The sequence below is a fragment of the Phascolarctos cinereus genome, unplaced genomic scaffold (genome assembly GCF_003287225.1).
Source record: "Phascolarctos cinereus isolate Bilbo 61053 unplaced genomic scaffold, phaCin_HiC Scaffold_726;HRSCAF=1367, whole genome shotgun sequence".
NCBI classification, from domain to species: Eukaryota; Metazoa; Chordata; class Mammalia; order Diprotodontia; family Phascolarctidae; genus Phascolarctos; species Phascolarctos cinereus.
Genome location: NW_027556098.1, coordinates 409,517,061 through 409,531,180, shown reverse-complemented (window position 1 = coordinate 409,531,180; position 14,120 = coordinate 409,517,061). Strand labels below are relative to the sequence as shown.

The 14,120-nt window shown below is 50.6% G+C and overlaps 1 protein-coding gene across 1 annotated transcript in view; it reads right to left on the bottom strand.

Moving 5' to 3' along the window:
• Nucleotides 1-4,324: 4,324 nt before the first annotated feature.
• The window catches only part of CYP2S1 (cytochrome P450 family 2 subfamily S member 1), a 9,974-nt gene continuing 178 nt past the window's right edge, over nucleotides 4,325-14,120 (bottom strand). Inside the window, exons 2-10 of the mRNA XM_078146241.1 lie at nucleotides 13,794-13,956; nucleotides 11,582-11,731; nucleotides 11,108-11,268; nucleotides 10,643-10,843; nucleotides 9,371-9,506; nucleotides 8,415-8,468; nucleotides 7,589-7,776; nucleotides 6,897-7,038; nucleotides 4,325-5,423 (exon numbers count right to left, since the gene is read on the bottom strand). Coding sequence (XP_078002367.1) covers nucleotides 5,242-5,423; nucleotides 6,897-7,038; nucleotides 7,589-7,776; nucleotides 8,415-8,468; nucleotides 9,371-9,506; nucleotides 10,643-10,843; nucleotides 11,108-11,268; nucleotides 11,582-11,731; nucleotides 13,794-13,956 — 1,377 coding nt within the window. The 3' untranslated portion in view covers nucleotides 4,325-5,241. The remainder of the gene's footprint in view (nucleotides 5,424-6,896; nucleotides 7,039-7,588; nucleotides 7,777-8,414; nucleotides 8,469-9,370; nucleotides 9,507-10,642; nucleotides 10,844-11,107; nucleotides 11,269-11,581; nucleotides 11,732-13,793; nucleotides 13,957-14,120) is intronic.

The following is a 14,120-nucleotide window of genomic DNA, read 5'->3' as shown; positions in this document are numbered from 1 at the left end:
GTCTCCTTATCTGTAAGATCCCTGGACTAGCTGACTTCTGTTCCTGTTCCATAAGCCTTCTCCTCACAGCTCTTCTTCACTTGTGCCTCCACAGAAGTGCCTGGCCCACTCCTTAAGTCCAGATTTATCTTTTCCCCACTCCCAGTGTTCAGGTCCCCTGTCTGTCTCTCCCTGTCTGTATCCGTCTTCCCATAAAAACTATCCTGCCCCTCGCCCCCTGTGAGCCTTAGACACAGGCACACACAAAGGCTACTTTGGCCCTTCACATACTGCGCAGGGATCAGGCCCTGGCCCCCAACCCCCAAGGCCCCTTGGAGCCCCTCCCTCTCCCCTTCCTTGGGAAATTCAAAGGAGATGGCCCAATCATCGGAAGGGGGAAGTGTGTATCTATATTTGTCTATCTGTGGGTGGCTGTATATGTCTGAGTTGTGTTTGTGTGAGGGTGTGTGTGTTTTCACATGCCCGTCTGTGTGTCCTCATGTGTCTGTGATTGTCTGGAATTGGTCATAGGATCAGAGACTTAGAGACAGAAAAGATATTAGGGTCCTTTAGTCCAGCCCCTTCCTTTTATAGGGGAGGAGGATCTCAGAGAAGTTGGGTAAGTTGGGCAAAGGCGAGCAGGTAGGGCGGCAGAGGAGGGTTTGACCTCAGTTCCTCTGGCCCCCCCCCCCTTCCCACTGCCCTGCCTGCTCTTGGTCAATCTGTCTGTGGGACTGTGTGGCTGTGGTTTGTAAGGAGTAGTTCTGTGACTCTGAGGGTGGGTGTCTTGGAGAGTGTGTCCTGAAGTGCCTGGGAATCGAGCATTGGTGTCAATGTGAGGGTGTGTCTGTGTTGTAAGTGAGGGTGTGTGTTGGTGTGTGCCTCTGTTGTTTTTCTGTCTCGGGATGGGATGGGGAAAGAGAGAGAAGAGAGGAGTCCTTCCCAACCCCCTTCACATTCCGACTTCAGGCCTGCTGGGGAATTGGGGACAGCAGAGAAACCCAGGCATTTGGTGATCCCTGCTTGGTCTGTAGCTGGGCTGGGCCTCCAAACAGGCTCTGCACATCTGGCGCTGATGTCAACAGCTTGGGCCAGGGGCGGTGTCAATGTTTCTGAGGCTCAGGGGCTGCTCCCCACCCGGTCTCTGGAGGGAGGGGGTAGGTAGAGTTGGGTGGGGGATACACATCACACCCCCTTCCCCAAAAGCCACTCACACAGACTCCCAGATAAATGAAAGAATTTCAAACTCTCAGATGAACCCAGAGAGATACACAAAGACCCAGAGAAAAATACAAACAAAACAGACACACACACAGAGAAACGTAAGGAATTAAAATACTCAGAGGCAGAAAAACATACATGCAAGGAAACAGACATCGAGAGATGCACAGACACCGTGGAAAAAAAAAAAGGTGAAATCACAGAATCTCCGAGATGAGGGAGGGACCTCAGTGGCTATCTCCACTAACCCACATTTTTACAGCAATCTGCATGTGCGTGCGCACACACACACACACACACACACATATACACACACACGGAATCTGGGGCCCAAACCTCTGGACAAATAATCAATGTCAACAAGCATTTATTAAGTACCCACTGTGTACCGGGGACTTCCGGGGATACAAAGACCAAGTAAAATGATCCCTGCCCTCAAGGAGCTTACATTCTACTGGGGGAAATGTTTGTTGATGATGGTCACAGGCAGGCAGGGTAGAGGACACTGTAGGGAAAGGCGGTGTTCTTTCCTTACTCTCTCTAAGCTGGACTTTCGAGGCAGCACCAGGGGGTGGAGAGAGCCTTGGGCTGGGAGCCAGGACAGCTGGGTTAGAGCAGAGGCCGTGAGGTGCAGTGGAAAGAACATTGGTTCTGGTGTTAGACGACCTAGTTTCCAATGCCAATTCTGCTACTTAGTTCCTATATGGCTTTGGGTAAATCACTTCTCTGGCCTCAGTTTCCTTTTCTGTAAAATAGATGTACCAGATGGTTTCCAAGTGTCTTCCCTGCTCTTATAACAATGTTAAGGTTCTGTCTCTGGGTCTGCCCTGATGGTGGAAGGTTTGGCAGCCCCTGGGGGGCAGGGACAGGAGGTCTTGGCCCCTACCAGGGCCTCTCTACCTTTTAGGTCTCCATTTGACTCAGGAGGTGGGAGTGAATTCCTTGAAGGCAAGCATCCTTTAATTCTTTCTTTCTTTCTTTCTTTCTTCTTTCTTTCTTTCTTTCTTTCTTTCTTTCTTTCTTTCTTTCTTTCTTTTCCTTCCTTTCCTTTCCCTTCCTTCCTTCCTTCCTTCCTTCCTTCCTTCCTTCCTTCCTTCCTTCCTCTTCCTTCCTTCCTTCCTTCCTTCCTTCCTTCCTTCCTTTCCTTTCCCTTCCTTCCTTTCCTTTTCCTTCCTTCCTTCCTTCCTTCCTTCCTTCCTTCCTTCTTCCTTCCTTCCTTCCTTCCTTCCTTCCTTCCTTCCTTCCTTCCTTCCTTCCTTCCTTCCTTCCTTCCTTCCTTGTCTTTGCACCCCCAGCATCTAATACAATGCATGGCACATAGCTATTGCTTAATAAATTCATTGAATTGAACTTTTCTCAGGCATCAGGATCCTTTAATGAAGTGGAGCCAAATCCAGGAAAGCCTGGCTACAGCCCTGACTTTCTGAGTGTGTACTGGATGGGTGGGAGGGAATAGGTGAGAAAAAACAGGGCCCCCAACTCTCTCTTCCTCTCTAAATCTCTCATTCCCTTGTGCCTAATTCCCAGGGGACGCTAGAATTCTTGAGTGAAAGACGGTCAATTAGAAGGGTCTTGAGAGACCATTGAGGCCAACTTCTCATACAGATGGGGAAACTGAGAGCTAAGTAGGGTTTGGCAACCTGCCTAGGATCTAGTTAGGCTTAGGATCAGGACTCAAAGGATCATAGATCCTGGGATGAAAGCGATGTCAGAGGCTAACCGTCCAACCCCCCACCCCAGGCTCAAAGGCCAATCCACTTGTCTGAGGTTATTATACATGTAGTAAGCATTCATAGACAGGTTTTGAACCCAGATCCTCTGACTCTGGAGGCAGCGTGGTCTTTCCACCATACCACTCTAACCCAATCATTCTGGCTCCCTGCTGGGTCCTTAAGCTGTGTCTGAAGGGTTAGGAGGTGGGAAAGTGTTTCAGAGACCCTGTAATCCAGGAAATTTGAGAGTGTAGGAAACAGTAGGGTGCCCACCTCCAACCCCCCCCCATTTTATCTTTGCAGCTTCTGTACCTGCTCAGTACACAGTAAGCACTTAATAAATGCTTTTTGAATCGAATGGAAAACGGCTCTGCATTTAGAGTATGTGTGGGTTGATTCACATATCTTTAGCTCACTACTACCAGCAGTGTGACTTTGAAAAGTCACTGGACCTCAGTTTCCTCATCTTGTAAAAGAAGGGGTCCAGATTTGAAGACCCGTTAGGTCCGTCCCACCATCCTAGGATGAAGAGGAGTTTCGAGGGCAGCAGGGTTGCCTAGCCTCCTCTTCTCCCCTCACCCCGTGAAACGGGGACTACGGGGTCAGTACAGCGTGGCTGCCCAGGAAACGCTCGTGGACTGACCGCCGCCGCCTCCCCCCCCCCAAGTCTCCTCCTCCACGTCCATCCTCCGCGGCAGCCAATGGGTCGGGCCTTCCACGGGCGTTAGCGCAACCACAACGTGGCATCCCAGCTCCCTCTGGCGGCCACCCTGTCTATCCGTGGAAGGCCAGGGGCCGGCCCCGCCTTCCGGGCGCTTTCTCCCTTGGGACGCTCCATGGAAGCCCGCGTCAGAATTTCCACTGTGTGGCCGCGTTCCACTTTGGAACGTCGGCGGCTGCGGCGTTCGGAGCGCTCAGTCCCTCCCACCCGCTATTCGCATCAACTCAGGGCAGGTGGGGGAAAGGTCGGTCCACGCAAAGGCGAGCCTACCCTTCCATTTCCTGCGCGTCCGTCTGTCCGTCTGCGGGCTGGAGGGCGTTCTGCCTAATCCCATCGTCCTTCCAAGGGGGAGATTGAGGCCCAGAGAGAGACAAGAGGGCCTTAGCCCTAGATGGCAGAGATCATTATGGGGCAGAGCCTGGTATCTTGAGTTCCTCATGACCCTGCGCAGAGGCCCTCCCCCAATCTGTCCTATTTTTCAATCCACCAAAAGGAGATAAGAGGAATGACTAGTGGCATTCCAGCCCTCATAGGGGAGTTTTGGGGAAGCACCATGGAAATGTGAGCAATTACCCTTTTTACTGCAATCCTTTTCTACCAACCCCCCCCTTCCCTCCTCATCCTCTTCTGTCCCAGACCATCCATTTTATCCCATCCAGGTCACTTACATCATTCTCTGCTCTTCCAGAAGTAGGTCCAAAGTGTTTATTGGGGGTGGTGGTGGGGGTAGAAAGGGCATGAGGGGAGGGAGAAGGAGACAGCCTCTTTTTCAGGTCCCCAACACTTTGGGAAGGGGTGTTTGCAGGGGTCCAAACTGCAGATCAAGCCCCTACAGAGCAACTGAATAGAGGCCAAGATGGGTCTTCCTTTCCCTGGGTGGAGTGCACCTTCAGGGTAGTGGTGGAATCATGGGTACTTGGAGTGTTAGTGCCCGTGGGTAAGACTAGACAGAGAGACCGACAAGAGAAAGTGTGTGACCTTTCTAACCATCAGAGGTGTAGAATGGGCTTCCTGGGGACAGAGTGGGTTTCCCCTTCCTGGAGGTCAGGGCAATCAGACACTGGATAAATCCGTCAAATATATACATGGTAGTCAGAACTCTGGCTCAAGTAAGGGTGGGTTGGGCTAGGTAGCTCCTGCTGTCTCTTCCTACTTACTCTGAGGTCCCAATAGATAGTTAGGGTATGTCTACAGTGTGTCCTAAGGGTGTGTGAGGGAGAAGCACTGGCTTGTGGGTTGCTATGGATTGTGGGCTTAGAGTGAGAAGATACCACCCAGAAAGAGATAATGCCTGGCCCATGATCACAGAACAGGATTCGAATGCGGATCCTCAATTCCACATTGGCCCTTTCTACGGCAAGAATGCCTTACATGTAGGAGATGGCTAACAAAGGGTATGTTGAATTGAATAAATACAAGATGTTGGTCTGTGTGCATTCGTGAGCGTGTTGAGAGTGAGTCTCTGAAATTTATGAATCTACTCCTAGGTCTTTGTTCTCTGAGAGCCTTAGGAGCCTGTCTGTGAACCCTTTGGGCCGCTTTCCAAGTGGGGCACCAGTTCATCAGCCCTGGGGGTTGTGGTCTCCTGCTGCCCTCTCCCCCAGCCAGTCAGTGAGGCCTGAAGCGAAGCTGGAAAGTTGGAGGAATGTTGGCAAAGCCACTGATGGCTGGTTGGAGGCTCAGAGCTCCGGGTGGGGATGGACTCTCTAGGGAGAAATTCTGGAGGATGGTGGTGAAGAAGAGGAAGAGTTCGGTTCGGGCCAGGCCTTCCCCAAGGCAGATTCGCTTCCCTGGGGAGAAAAAGAGGAGATTCGGCCTCAGACCTAACACTTGACACTTACTAGCTGTGTGACCTTGGGCAAGTCACTTAACCCCAATTGCCTTAAAAAAAGCCAAAAAAAAAAGAAAAAAGAAAATGAGGAGATTCTGACCTCAGGACTGAGACATCATAGCATCTAAACCTTTGAGGTCATCTAGCAGCTAGATTCTAGCCTAAACCCCTTCCTTTTACAGATGAGGAAACTGAGTCCCAGAGAGGCAAGGAGCTGGCTCAAGGCTACAGAGAATAAACACCTGGACCAAGATTTGGACCTGGGGCTGTTGACTCTAAGGTGGGTGATCTCTGCCCTACTCCACAAAGTCATTGTATTTATCTGTGTGCTTGGCTTATCTCCAATACACAGTAATATAGGAGGGCCTGACTATGCCTCCATTTATTTTTGTGCATCTCCCCTACCCCCAAACTCAGCACAGAGACCAATAGAGATCCAATAAAGACTTATGGAATGAGGGAGGGAGTTCATGGCTCCCTTTCCCATCCCTTTGCCTCTCCCGATTCATACTTTTGGCCCCCCCTCCCCCCGAGATATATCTTGGCTTCTTTCTCCAGCTTCACCTCCCCCTTATCTCCTTCCCACATTTGCCCTACCTAAGCCCTTCCCTGGTTGTCACCCCCTCCTCCCAATCAAACTCACACTTCCTCCAGCCACCAAGTGGGCAGTAGAAGCCTGAACTGCTCTGAGCCAAGCTCAAGAGCCTGTGCCTAGGGAGAGAACCTCCTTGCCCCCTGCTTCCCTTGGAAAGTTCCTTCCTTCTTTTCCTCTACCCACCTTCAGTGGCCCAGGTAGCAAGGCTAGGCACCAGGGGTCAGGCCAATGTTTGTTGGTGGTGACTGCCTGGTCATAAAGGTATAGGGAGGCTTGGCTGTCCATCCCCACTGCTCCCCATCGTGGGGCTCTAAGGACAGGGGGGAGTAGAAGGCTACTGCCTTATTTGCCTCTGAGAAGTGGGTACATTATAGAGGGCCTCAGTTGAAAGGGGGTCTAGAGGCTGGCTACTCCAACACCCACCTGATCAAGCCAGGCAAAAGGGCCTCCAGCCTTGGCTTGAACCTTCAGATGCTTACTAGCTTTGTGACCCTGGGCTTCACTTCACTATGTTTCCATAATTGTAAAATGGGGATAACAATAACACCTATCTCCCAGAGTTGTTGTGAGCATGAAATGAGATTTGTACAGTGCTTAGCACAGTGCCTGGCACTCTATAAATGCTAGCTAGTATTATTATTACTACTATCATTATTATTACTTTACCCCTTTATACAATAGAGCAGTTAGACTCAACAATCTCTCCTTACTGATAGCATATGGACCAATGAATCTGTGATTCTGGAGGAGTATTCAGGGGTGGCATAACTGTCTTGGGCATGCGGAAAGCAGTCCTGTTCCCCTAACTCTTTCCCAGGCTTAGAGTTTGGTAGATACCTAAGGAGAAAGGCAAGAAGGCCTCGTTTTTCTTGAATTGGCCATCGGCATCCAGGAAACGGCTTGGGTCAAATTCCTCTGGCCGCTCAAAGAATTCTGGGTCATGCAGAACGGAGCCCAGGAGTGGGAAGACTTCAATGCCCTAGGAGATGGGGGAGAGAGTCATGATTCCCTAGAACCTCCCCTCCCCTGGAGTCATGCTCCCAGCCTCACTAGCACTGTTCCTGAGTGCTGTGCTCAGCTCTTCCCTGTGTTGGCATTTGGTGATGGGGATGGCAAAGGAGAACCAGGGGGGAGGTTTCTTTCCCCACTTTCCCATCTGACTCCTTCTGGGGTTTTAACCATGCCTAGAACTGGGTCTCAGGGCCCCCAGTGGGGTCTGGATAAGGTAGCTCTGGCCAGGGGGATGGGGAAAGAAAATCTGAGCTATTGGGGGGGGCAGAGAATCGTGAAAGGGAAGGACAAGTGCGCACGTCTGAATGCATGTGTGTCCGAGCCAGGGCAGGTAGAGAATAGAAGCCCATGTCTGCTAAAGTCTGCCTTTGTATGGGCTGCATGCCAGCTTGCCTTTTCTAACTGGCCTTCCCTGCTCCCTCCTGCCTTAGAGGGGGCTTCTTCTATTCCCCCTGACCAGGCCTGATGAGGGTGGTCTCTCCTCCTCCTCTTCCTCCACACCTCCCCCTGACATTTACCTGGGGCAGGTCATAGCCCCGGAAGGAGGTGGGCTTTGTGAGGGCACGGGGCACCCCCATAGGGAGGAGAGCCAGGAACCTCTGAACCTCATGCAGGAAGGCATCAGTGTAGGGGAGACGCCCACGGTCCACCAGGCTGGGGGCCCGCTCCCACCCCAGTTCTTGGCCCAGCTCCTCCTGGATTCGATCTGCAGGGGAGAAGGGAGGTGAGGAGAAAGGCATGTCTGAGCCAGAATACCAAGGACCAAGGACCCAGCTCCCTTCATCTCTCCCTATCAACTCCCCAGGGCCAGCTTCCATATTGAGAAGGGGCATTTAGAGCCAGAAGGGCACCTTAAGTCAGGCCTTCATTTTACAAAGCGGGAAAATGAGGCTTAGAGATGTAAAGGGACTCACACCAAGTCTAAATTCCAGACCAAGCCCTTTCTACTCGAACCCACTGCCTCCCCATGGCCAGCTCTCTGTGTCTCTCCTCAGCCCCAGGTAGCATCTTTGTACAGACACAGTCTTGTGTCTTTCTGTCTTTTGATATTCCAGGTTCTGCATCTTTTGTTAAAACAGTAATGCCCCTGGGGGTGAGGGGTATGATATCTTGAGCCCTAAAGCCTTTTATTTTTTTTTTATATTATGGGGAACATTTGCTTACTCTATCTATCTATCTATCTATCTATCTATCTATCTATCTATCTATCTATCTATCTATCTATCTATCTATCTATCTATCTATCTGTCTTTGTTGGCAGCTAAGTGGCACAGTGCATAGAGAGCCAGGCCTGGAGTCAGAAGACTCATCTTTGTGAGTTCAAACCTGGCCTCAGACACTTACTAGCTGTGTGACCTTGGGCAAGTTGCTTGACCTTGTGTTCCTCAGTTTCCCCATCTGTCAAAAGATCCGGAGAAGGAAATGGCAAACCACTCCAGCGTCTTTGCCAAAAGAACCCCAAACAGGGTCACGATTGAATAACAACAATAATAAAAATAAAGAAATTTGTGGCCTCTATCCCTTACACTCCCTCTTAGAATCCTCATCTTCCTTCAAAGCAGGACCCAGTTTCCTGCCTTGTACAGGAGGCCTTTCCTCATCCCCTCTGCTGCCGCAGTTATTACCATTTCCTTTCCCTTAAAATGACTTTGTGTGGATTTCTCTGCGTACATGTCATATTGTCCCAGTAGAATGTAAGCTTCTTGCAGGCCGAGGCTGTTCTGTTTCTGTGTTTGTACCTCTAGTGCTGTCCATGCAGTGAGGGCTTAATCAATGTTTGTTGATTCGGACTGAATTGGGCCCCTGTCAGCTCACTCTGTTGAACCACAGAACTGCAGCGTCAGCCCCGCTCGCCAGCTTTTTACAGCTGCAGAGACTGAGGGGTCCTCGCTTTAGGGTTGAGCAATCATCTGGTCCAACTCTCTCAGTAAGTGACTTGCCCAAGGCCACACAGCTAGCAAGCAGCTGAGCCAGGGCCTCTGTGCTCCGTCTATAATAACTGTGCTAGGCCTGGTGTATCTGGAGCCTCAAGGCACTTTATGAGTTATATTATTTGGTTCTGGTCCACAACTCTGGGACGTGGGTGCTATTATCACTCCCATTTTACAGTTGAGGAGACTGAGGCAAAGGTGAAGTGACTCCCTCAGGGCCACACAGCTAGTAAGTGTCTGAGGTAGGATCTGAACTCAGATCTTTCTGACTCGAGGCTTGGCACACTGTCTGCTGTGACGGCCATATAGCACATCTAGGGTTCTTGCCACCCAAGCCTGAGGCTGTGGGTCGCCTGTACTGAGCTGTACCTTGGACCTCTGGGTATTTAAGCAGGAGCAGGAAAGCATATTTGAGTGTGGCACCGACTGTTGCCGTCCCCCCAAAAAGCAGGTTCACAGCGGTCAGCAGGAAATCTGTGTGGTCAGACCCTGAGGCTTTTTCTTCCTGGAGGAGACATTAGGAAAGAGGATTTCAGAGAACCCTTGGCAGGGGTTGGGGAGGCAAGGCTGACCAGGTTCTACCAAGGGCAATTCCCCAGGGTGAGTGTCTGAGCCTCGCTTAGAAAGCAGGCTTGGGCCCAAAGCTACCTCTGTTGGCTGTGGAGAGGGTACAGGAAAGAGACAGAGAGACAGACACCCAGAAAGACACTGAGAGGATCAGACTGAGGCTTAGAAGAGACCGATGTTCCTTTTTCCCTGTTTTGGGGCTGGACCAAAATTGTGGTTTCTTCCTTCCTTCCTTCCTTCCTTCCTTCCTTCCTTCCTTCCTTGGCAATTGGGGTTAAGTGACTTGCCCAGGGTCATACAGCTAGTAAGAGTCAAGTATCTGGTCTGAGACAGGATTTGAACCCAGGTCCTCCTGACGCCAGGCTGGTGCTCTATCCACTGTACCATCTAGCTGCCCCCCAAAATTGCGGTTTCACTGGTGTGAGGAACTCTCAGTGTGGAGATTACCTCCACCAATGTGGTCTGCCCCTGAAGTCCCAGAGAGTTGCCTGGGTCACTGAGAAGGTGAGTAACTTGTATAGGGGTCAAAAAGTTAGTATGTGTCAGGACTTGAATTCAGCTCCCCAATTATGAGGCCAGTGCTCTATTGTACCGTGATGCCTTTCCCCAACCCACTTGTGTTAGAGATGAACAAAGGCAAGGCCAGAGAGTCACATATGTCATACAGCAGAATGGGGATTTGAAGCCAGATTTTCTGACTCCAGGACCAGTCCTACTGGTGAAAGGGAGGAAAGGAAAAGGAGAGGGAGAGGAAGAAAGAGAGGAAGGGGAAAGGGAAAAGGGATGGGGAGAGGAAGAAGGAGAATCAAGGGAGTTGGAAGGGGCCTCAGAGGCCATTGTGTTCAGTTTTATATAGGAGAAACTGAGGCTCAAAGTGGTCACATAGTTTGTCCAAGGTCACTGTCAAGGACAGCTAAGCTGAATTTGAACTCAGGTTTTCTTATTCTAGATTTGGCCTAGTATTTAAAGGAGAGGACCTACCTGTTGTACATACACCCAGCCATAGACAGGCCCTTCTCTCTTTGCCTTTCTTCCTGTTCTGTGCCCCCTCCCTAGCCCCAGCCCCAGCCATACCTGGCCCATTTTGACCAGGAAGTCGTCCACAAAGTCTCTGACAGGAGCTTGAGGTTCCAGCTTCTCCTGGTGCTGCTGGATCTGGCCTGAGACAAAGGTTGCTAGGGTGCTTAGGTGGTCTGTGAGCCGGCTATGGGGAGCTGAGAGATGTTGAAGGATGTCTGACAGGTAGTAGAGGGGACCCAAGAACATCTCACAGAGCTGAGGAAGGGAGGGTAAGGACAGAGTCAGCATTGTGGGAACCCCTTGTCCGAGTGGGGCAAAACACATAGCTTCCCCAGGCTGGGCTGGCCCTGGGATGCAGAGACAGGGGAAAAGAGCAGCTCAAGTGAACTTTCTGGAGGAGGGCAGAATGAGGCAGCAGCTTGGGGAAGGGGGTGGGAGAAGAGTCATCCAACTGGAAAACACTCCTGAGTGTATTGTTTTAGCCCAACCTCTGCCCACCCCCCAATTCCAAGCCATCACCTGTCCCCACGAGGTGCTAATCTCCTTTAGGGTGCCAGCAGCGGCAAGGACCACAGCTCGGAACTTTTCATCTTCATAGTCAAAGCGACTTCCAAACAGGAGAATGCAGGTGACATTGGAGACAGCTTGAGACAGCAGCAGGGAAGGGTCCAGCAGGGACCCTGAAGGGACGAATCAAGAAACAGCCGGTCACAGACAGATAGGCAAGGCCCAAGAGGCCAAGGAGGGGCCTGGGACTGGGATGGGGATTCCCCTGGGCTCGGCTTTCCCTGGTATGGGGTGTGGGTGACTCCAGGTGTCAGACAAAGGGAGTGAGGCAACCCAGCACAGGAGGAGATGTGAGGTAGAGCTAGGCGTCCCTGGGGGTGGAGTGAGGGAGAACTGTGGTCGGAGCCAGGGCAGGCAAGACACGGCCCACCAGAGGGCCAGGCCTACAGGGCCGCAGGGGGATAGCTGTCATGACCCTCCCCTGACCTTGGGTATTCTGTAACGCTTCCACCAGGTAGCGGGCCTCCTCTTGAATTTGCTCTTCTCCTTCCTTCTTGCCCATTCCCAGATTTCTTAGAGAGAGGGTGGTGAACTTCCGAAGATATTTCCATTGCTCCCCATTGGCAAAGAAAACACCTGGAGAAGAAGCAGAGTGAGAGGGCCCGGAAGCAGCCCCTCCCTTCCCCCACCCCCCAGGGCACTGCAGGGAAGGGCAGACAGTCAGGCCTGTTCTGGCCAGGATGAGGTTGTGGATGGCACAGTGCCTGGGACCCCGGCATCCCTGCCTCTCCCCTTCCTGAGCAGCACACAAGTCGAGACTTAGGTGCAAGGCTCCATTATCTTCTTCCAGGATTTGCCAGGTCTGGACTTGTTCTCCTGCTGCTAGATGCTTCCTTGTGATACAGGGAGGCCCCTGGGCTCTCTAGGGCTAGGAAAGGTCTGCCGAAGTCTGAAAGGCCTGGACTAACACCCCAGTGGCTTGAAGCTCAGGCTCTTTGCCAGACTAAATCTGGGGTCCGAGGACTAGCTTAGCTAGGAGAGGCTGTGGTGGTGGGAAGGGGAGGGGATGACTGAAAATTGTTCAGCCACAGCAATTCTCAAAGATCATCTAACTAAACCATAGAGGGGTGGTGATCTGTACAAAGAAGGCCTGTCCCTCTAAGGAAATCACAATTCTTTAACGTAGCCAAGTAAGAAGATTTGCTTTCCAAGGGGTAGGGGTAGGTCAAAAAGGGAAAAGGGTCCTTAGAATACCCGTTCTCCCTTTCTTAGCAGGTCTTGGGTTGAAAGGGTAAAACCCAGTTAAGAATGTATTGGTTCTAGGGTTTTTTTTTCTTTAATTCTCTATTCTTGGGTGGGATTACACAAGGTTTCAAATTATGCATGTTAAAAATAGCCAGGCTTAAAAAAAATTTCTTATCCAAGGTTTTAAAATTACCTATGTTTCTCGAGAACCCAGTTTTAAAAAATTACAGTTACAAAATTATGGTCTAATATGCTCACACGATATTGAAAGGATAAGGTTGGGCTACACTATGTTCCTCTAGGATAATGGAAAGAGACAGGAGTCTAAGTCCTTTTGAGTCCTTTGTGTGACCTGAGGCAAGTCCTCTTCAATCCCTGGGCCTCAGTTTCCCCATCTGTTAAATAAGACTGAGATGGTCTTTAAGGTTCCTCTGTGCTCTGACAATTTAGGATTCTAACAATCTATGCTTCCAAGAATACCCACCCAGCTGCCACAGTGATTTTCCTGAAGCACTGGTCTCTTCCTATGGTACCCTATCACCTCCAGGTTCAAATGGGAAGCCCTCTGTGTAGAATATATAGCTGGCCCCTTCCTACCTTTCCAGTCTTCTTGCACTTTTCTCTCCTTTCACACACTATACAATCCAGATACACTGGCCACTTTCTTGTTATCCAGACATAATACTCCATCTCCTGACTGCTTTTTCTCTGGCTGTCTCTCATGCCTGGAATTTTCTGCCCCCTCACCTCAAACTCCTAGCATTCCTGGCTTCCTTCAAGACTCAGCCCAAATCTATCTGCAGGACTTTTCTGGTCCAGAGCCAAAGCACCCTCCCCCCCTTATCAAAAATCTTCCCCTCTGGGATTAGATTCCACCTACTCTTTATATCTCTCCTATATATATAAAACTATTTACATGTTATCTCTTCCATTAGACTGAGTTCCTTGAGGGCAAGAATCTTTCTTGGCATCTTAAGTCCTTAGCATGATGTCTGGAATATATTAATCTCTTACAAAATGCTTGTTGGCCAACAAATTGATCAGAAGGTTAAGATTTTTTTTGGGGGGGCTAGGCAATGGGGTTAAGTGACTTGCCCAGGGTCACACAGCTAGTAAGTGTTATGTGTCTGAGGTCAGATTTGAACTCAGGTCCTCCTGAATCCAGGGCTGGTGATGTTCTAGGAGCCCAATGTTCATAGCAGTTCACGTGATTCTGAACTGGAAGCAACACCCCTTCTGTCACAGCTGAGGGCTGAAGTGATTTGTCTGAAGTCATTTGTCGGAAGTCACACAGAAGCCTCCAGAACAGAGCCAGGATTCAAAGCAAGGTCCTGACTCCTGAACTGGGGCTCATTCCCTCTCCCATGACTCCAATGTCCTAATAATAGGAGACTTTGCCAATGGCACATTTTGCTTGAGGACTCTCAATTTCTAAGCCCTCTGCAGCCCATACCATGCTGATTGAAGGTCTTCTCCAACGTGGCTACTTTCCCTCGCCCGGAGAATGCCTCTGCCTGATCCACCAATGCCTCTTTGACGGCCTCGTAACCACTGAGGATGACTATAGGCCGGGAGCCCAGGTAAACGGTGAACACAGGGCCATACCGAGCACTGAGCTGCAGGGAGAATCAGAGTCACTGGAGAGTGAAAAGCCCAGCTTTCTCTCGTCTCCAAGCCTGTCCTCCTAACGTTTCCCTGCTCCTCCCTCCTAGATGCCTCCTAAGTGCCCAGTTATCCCCATTCCCAGGTCTTAGTAATATTCTCCCTTCTTTCCACTGTT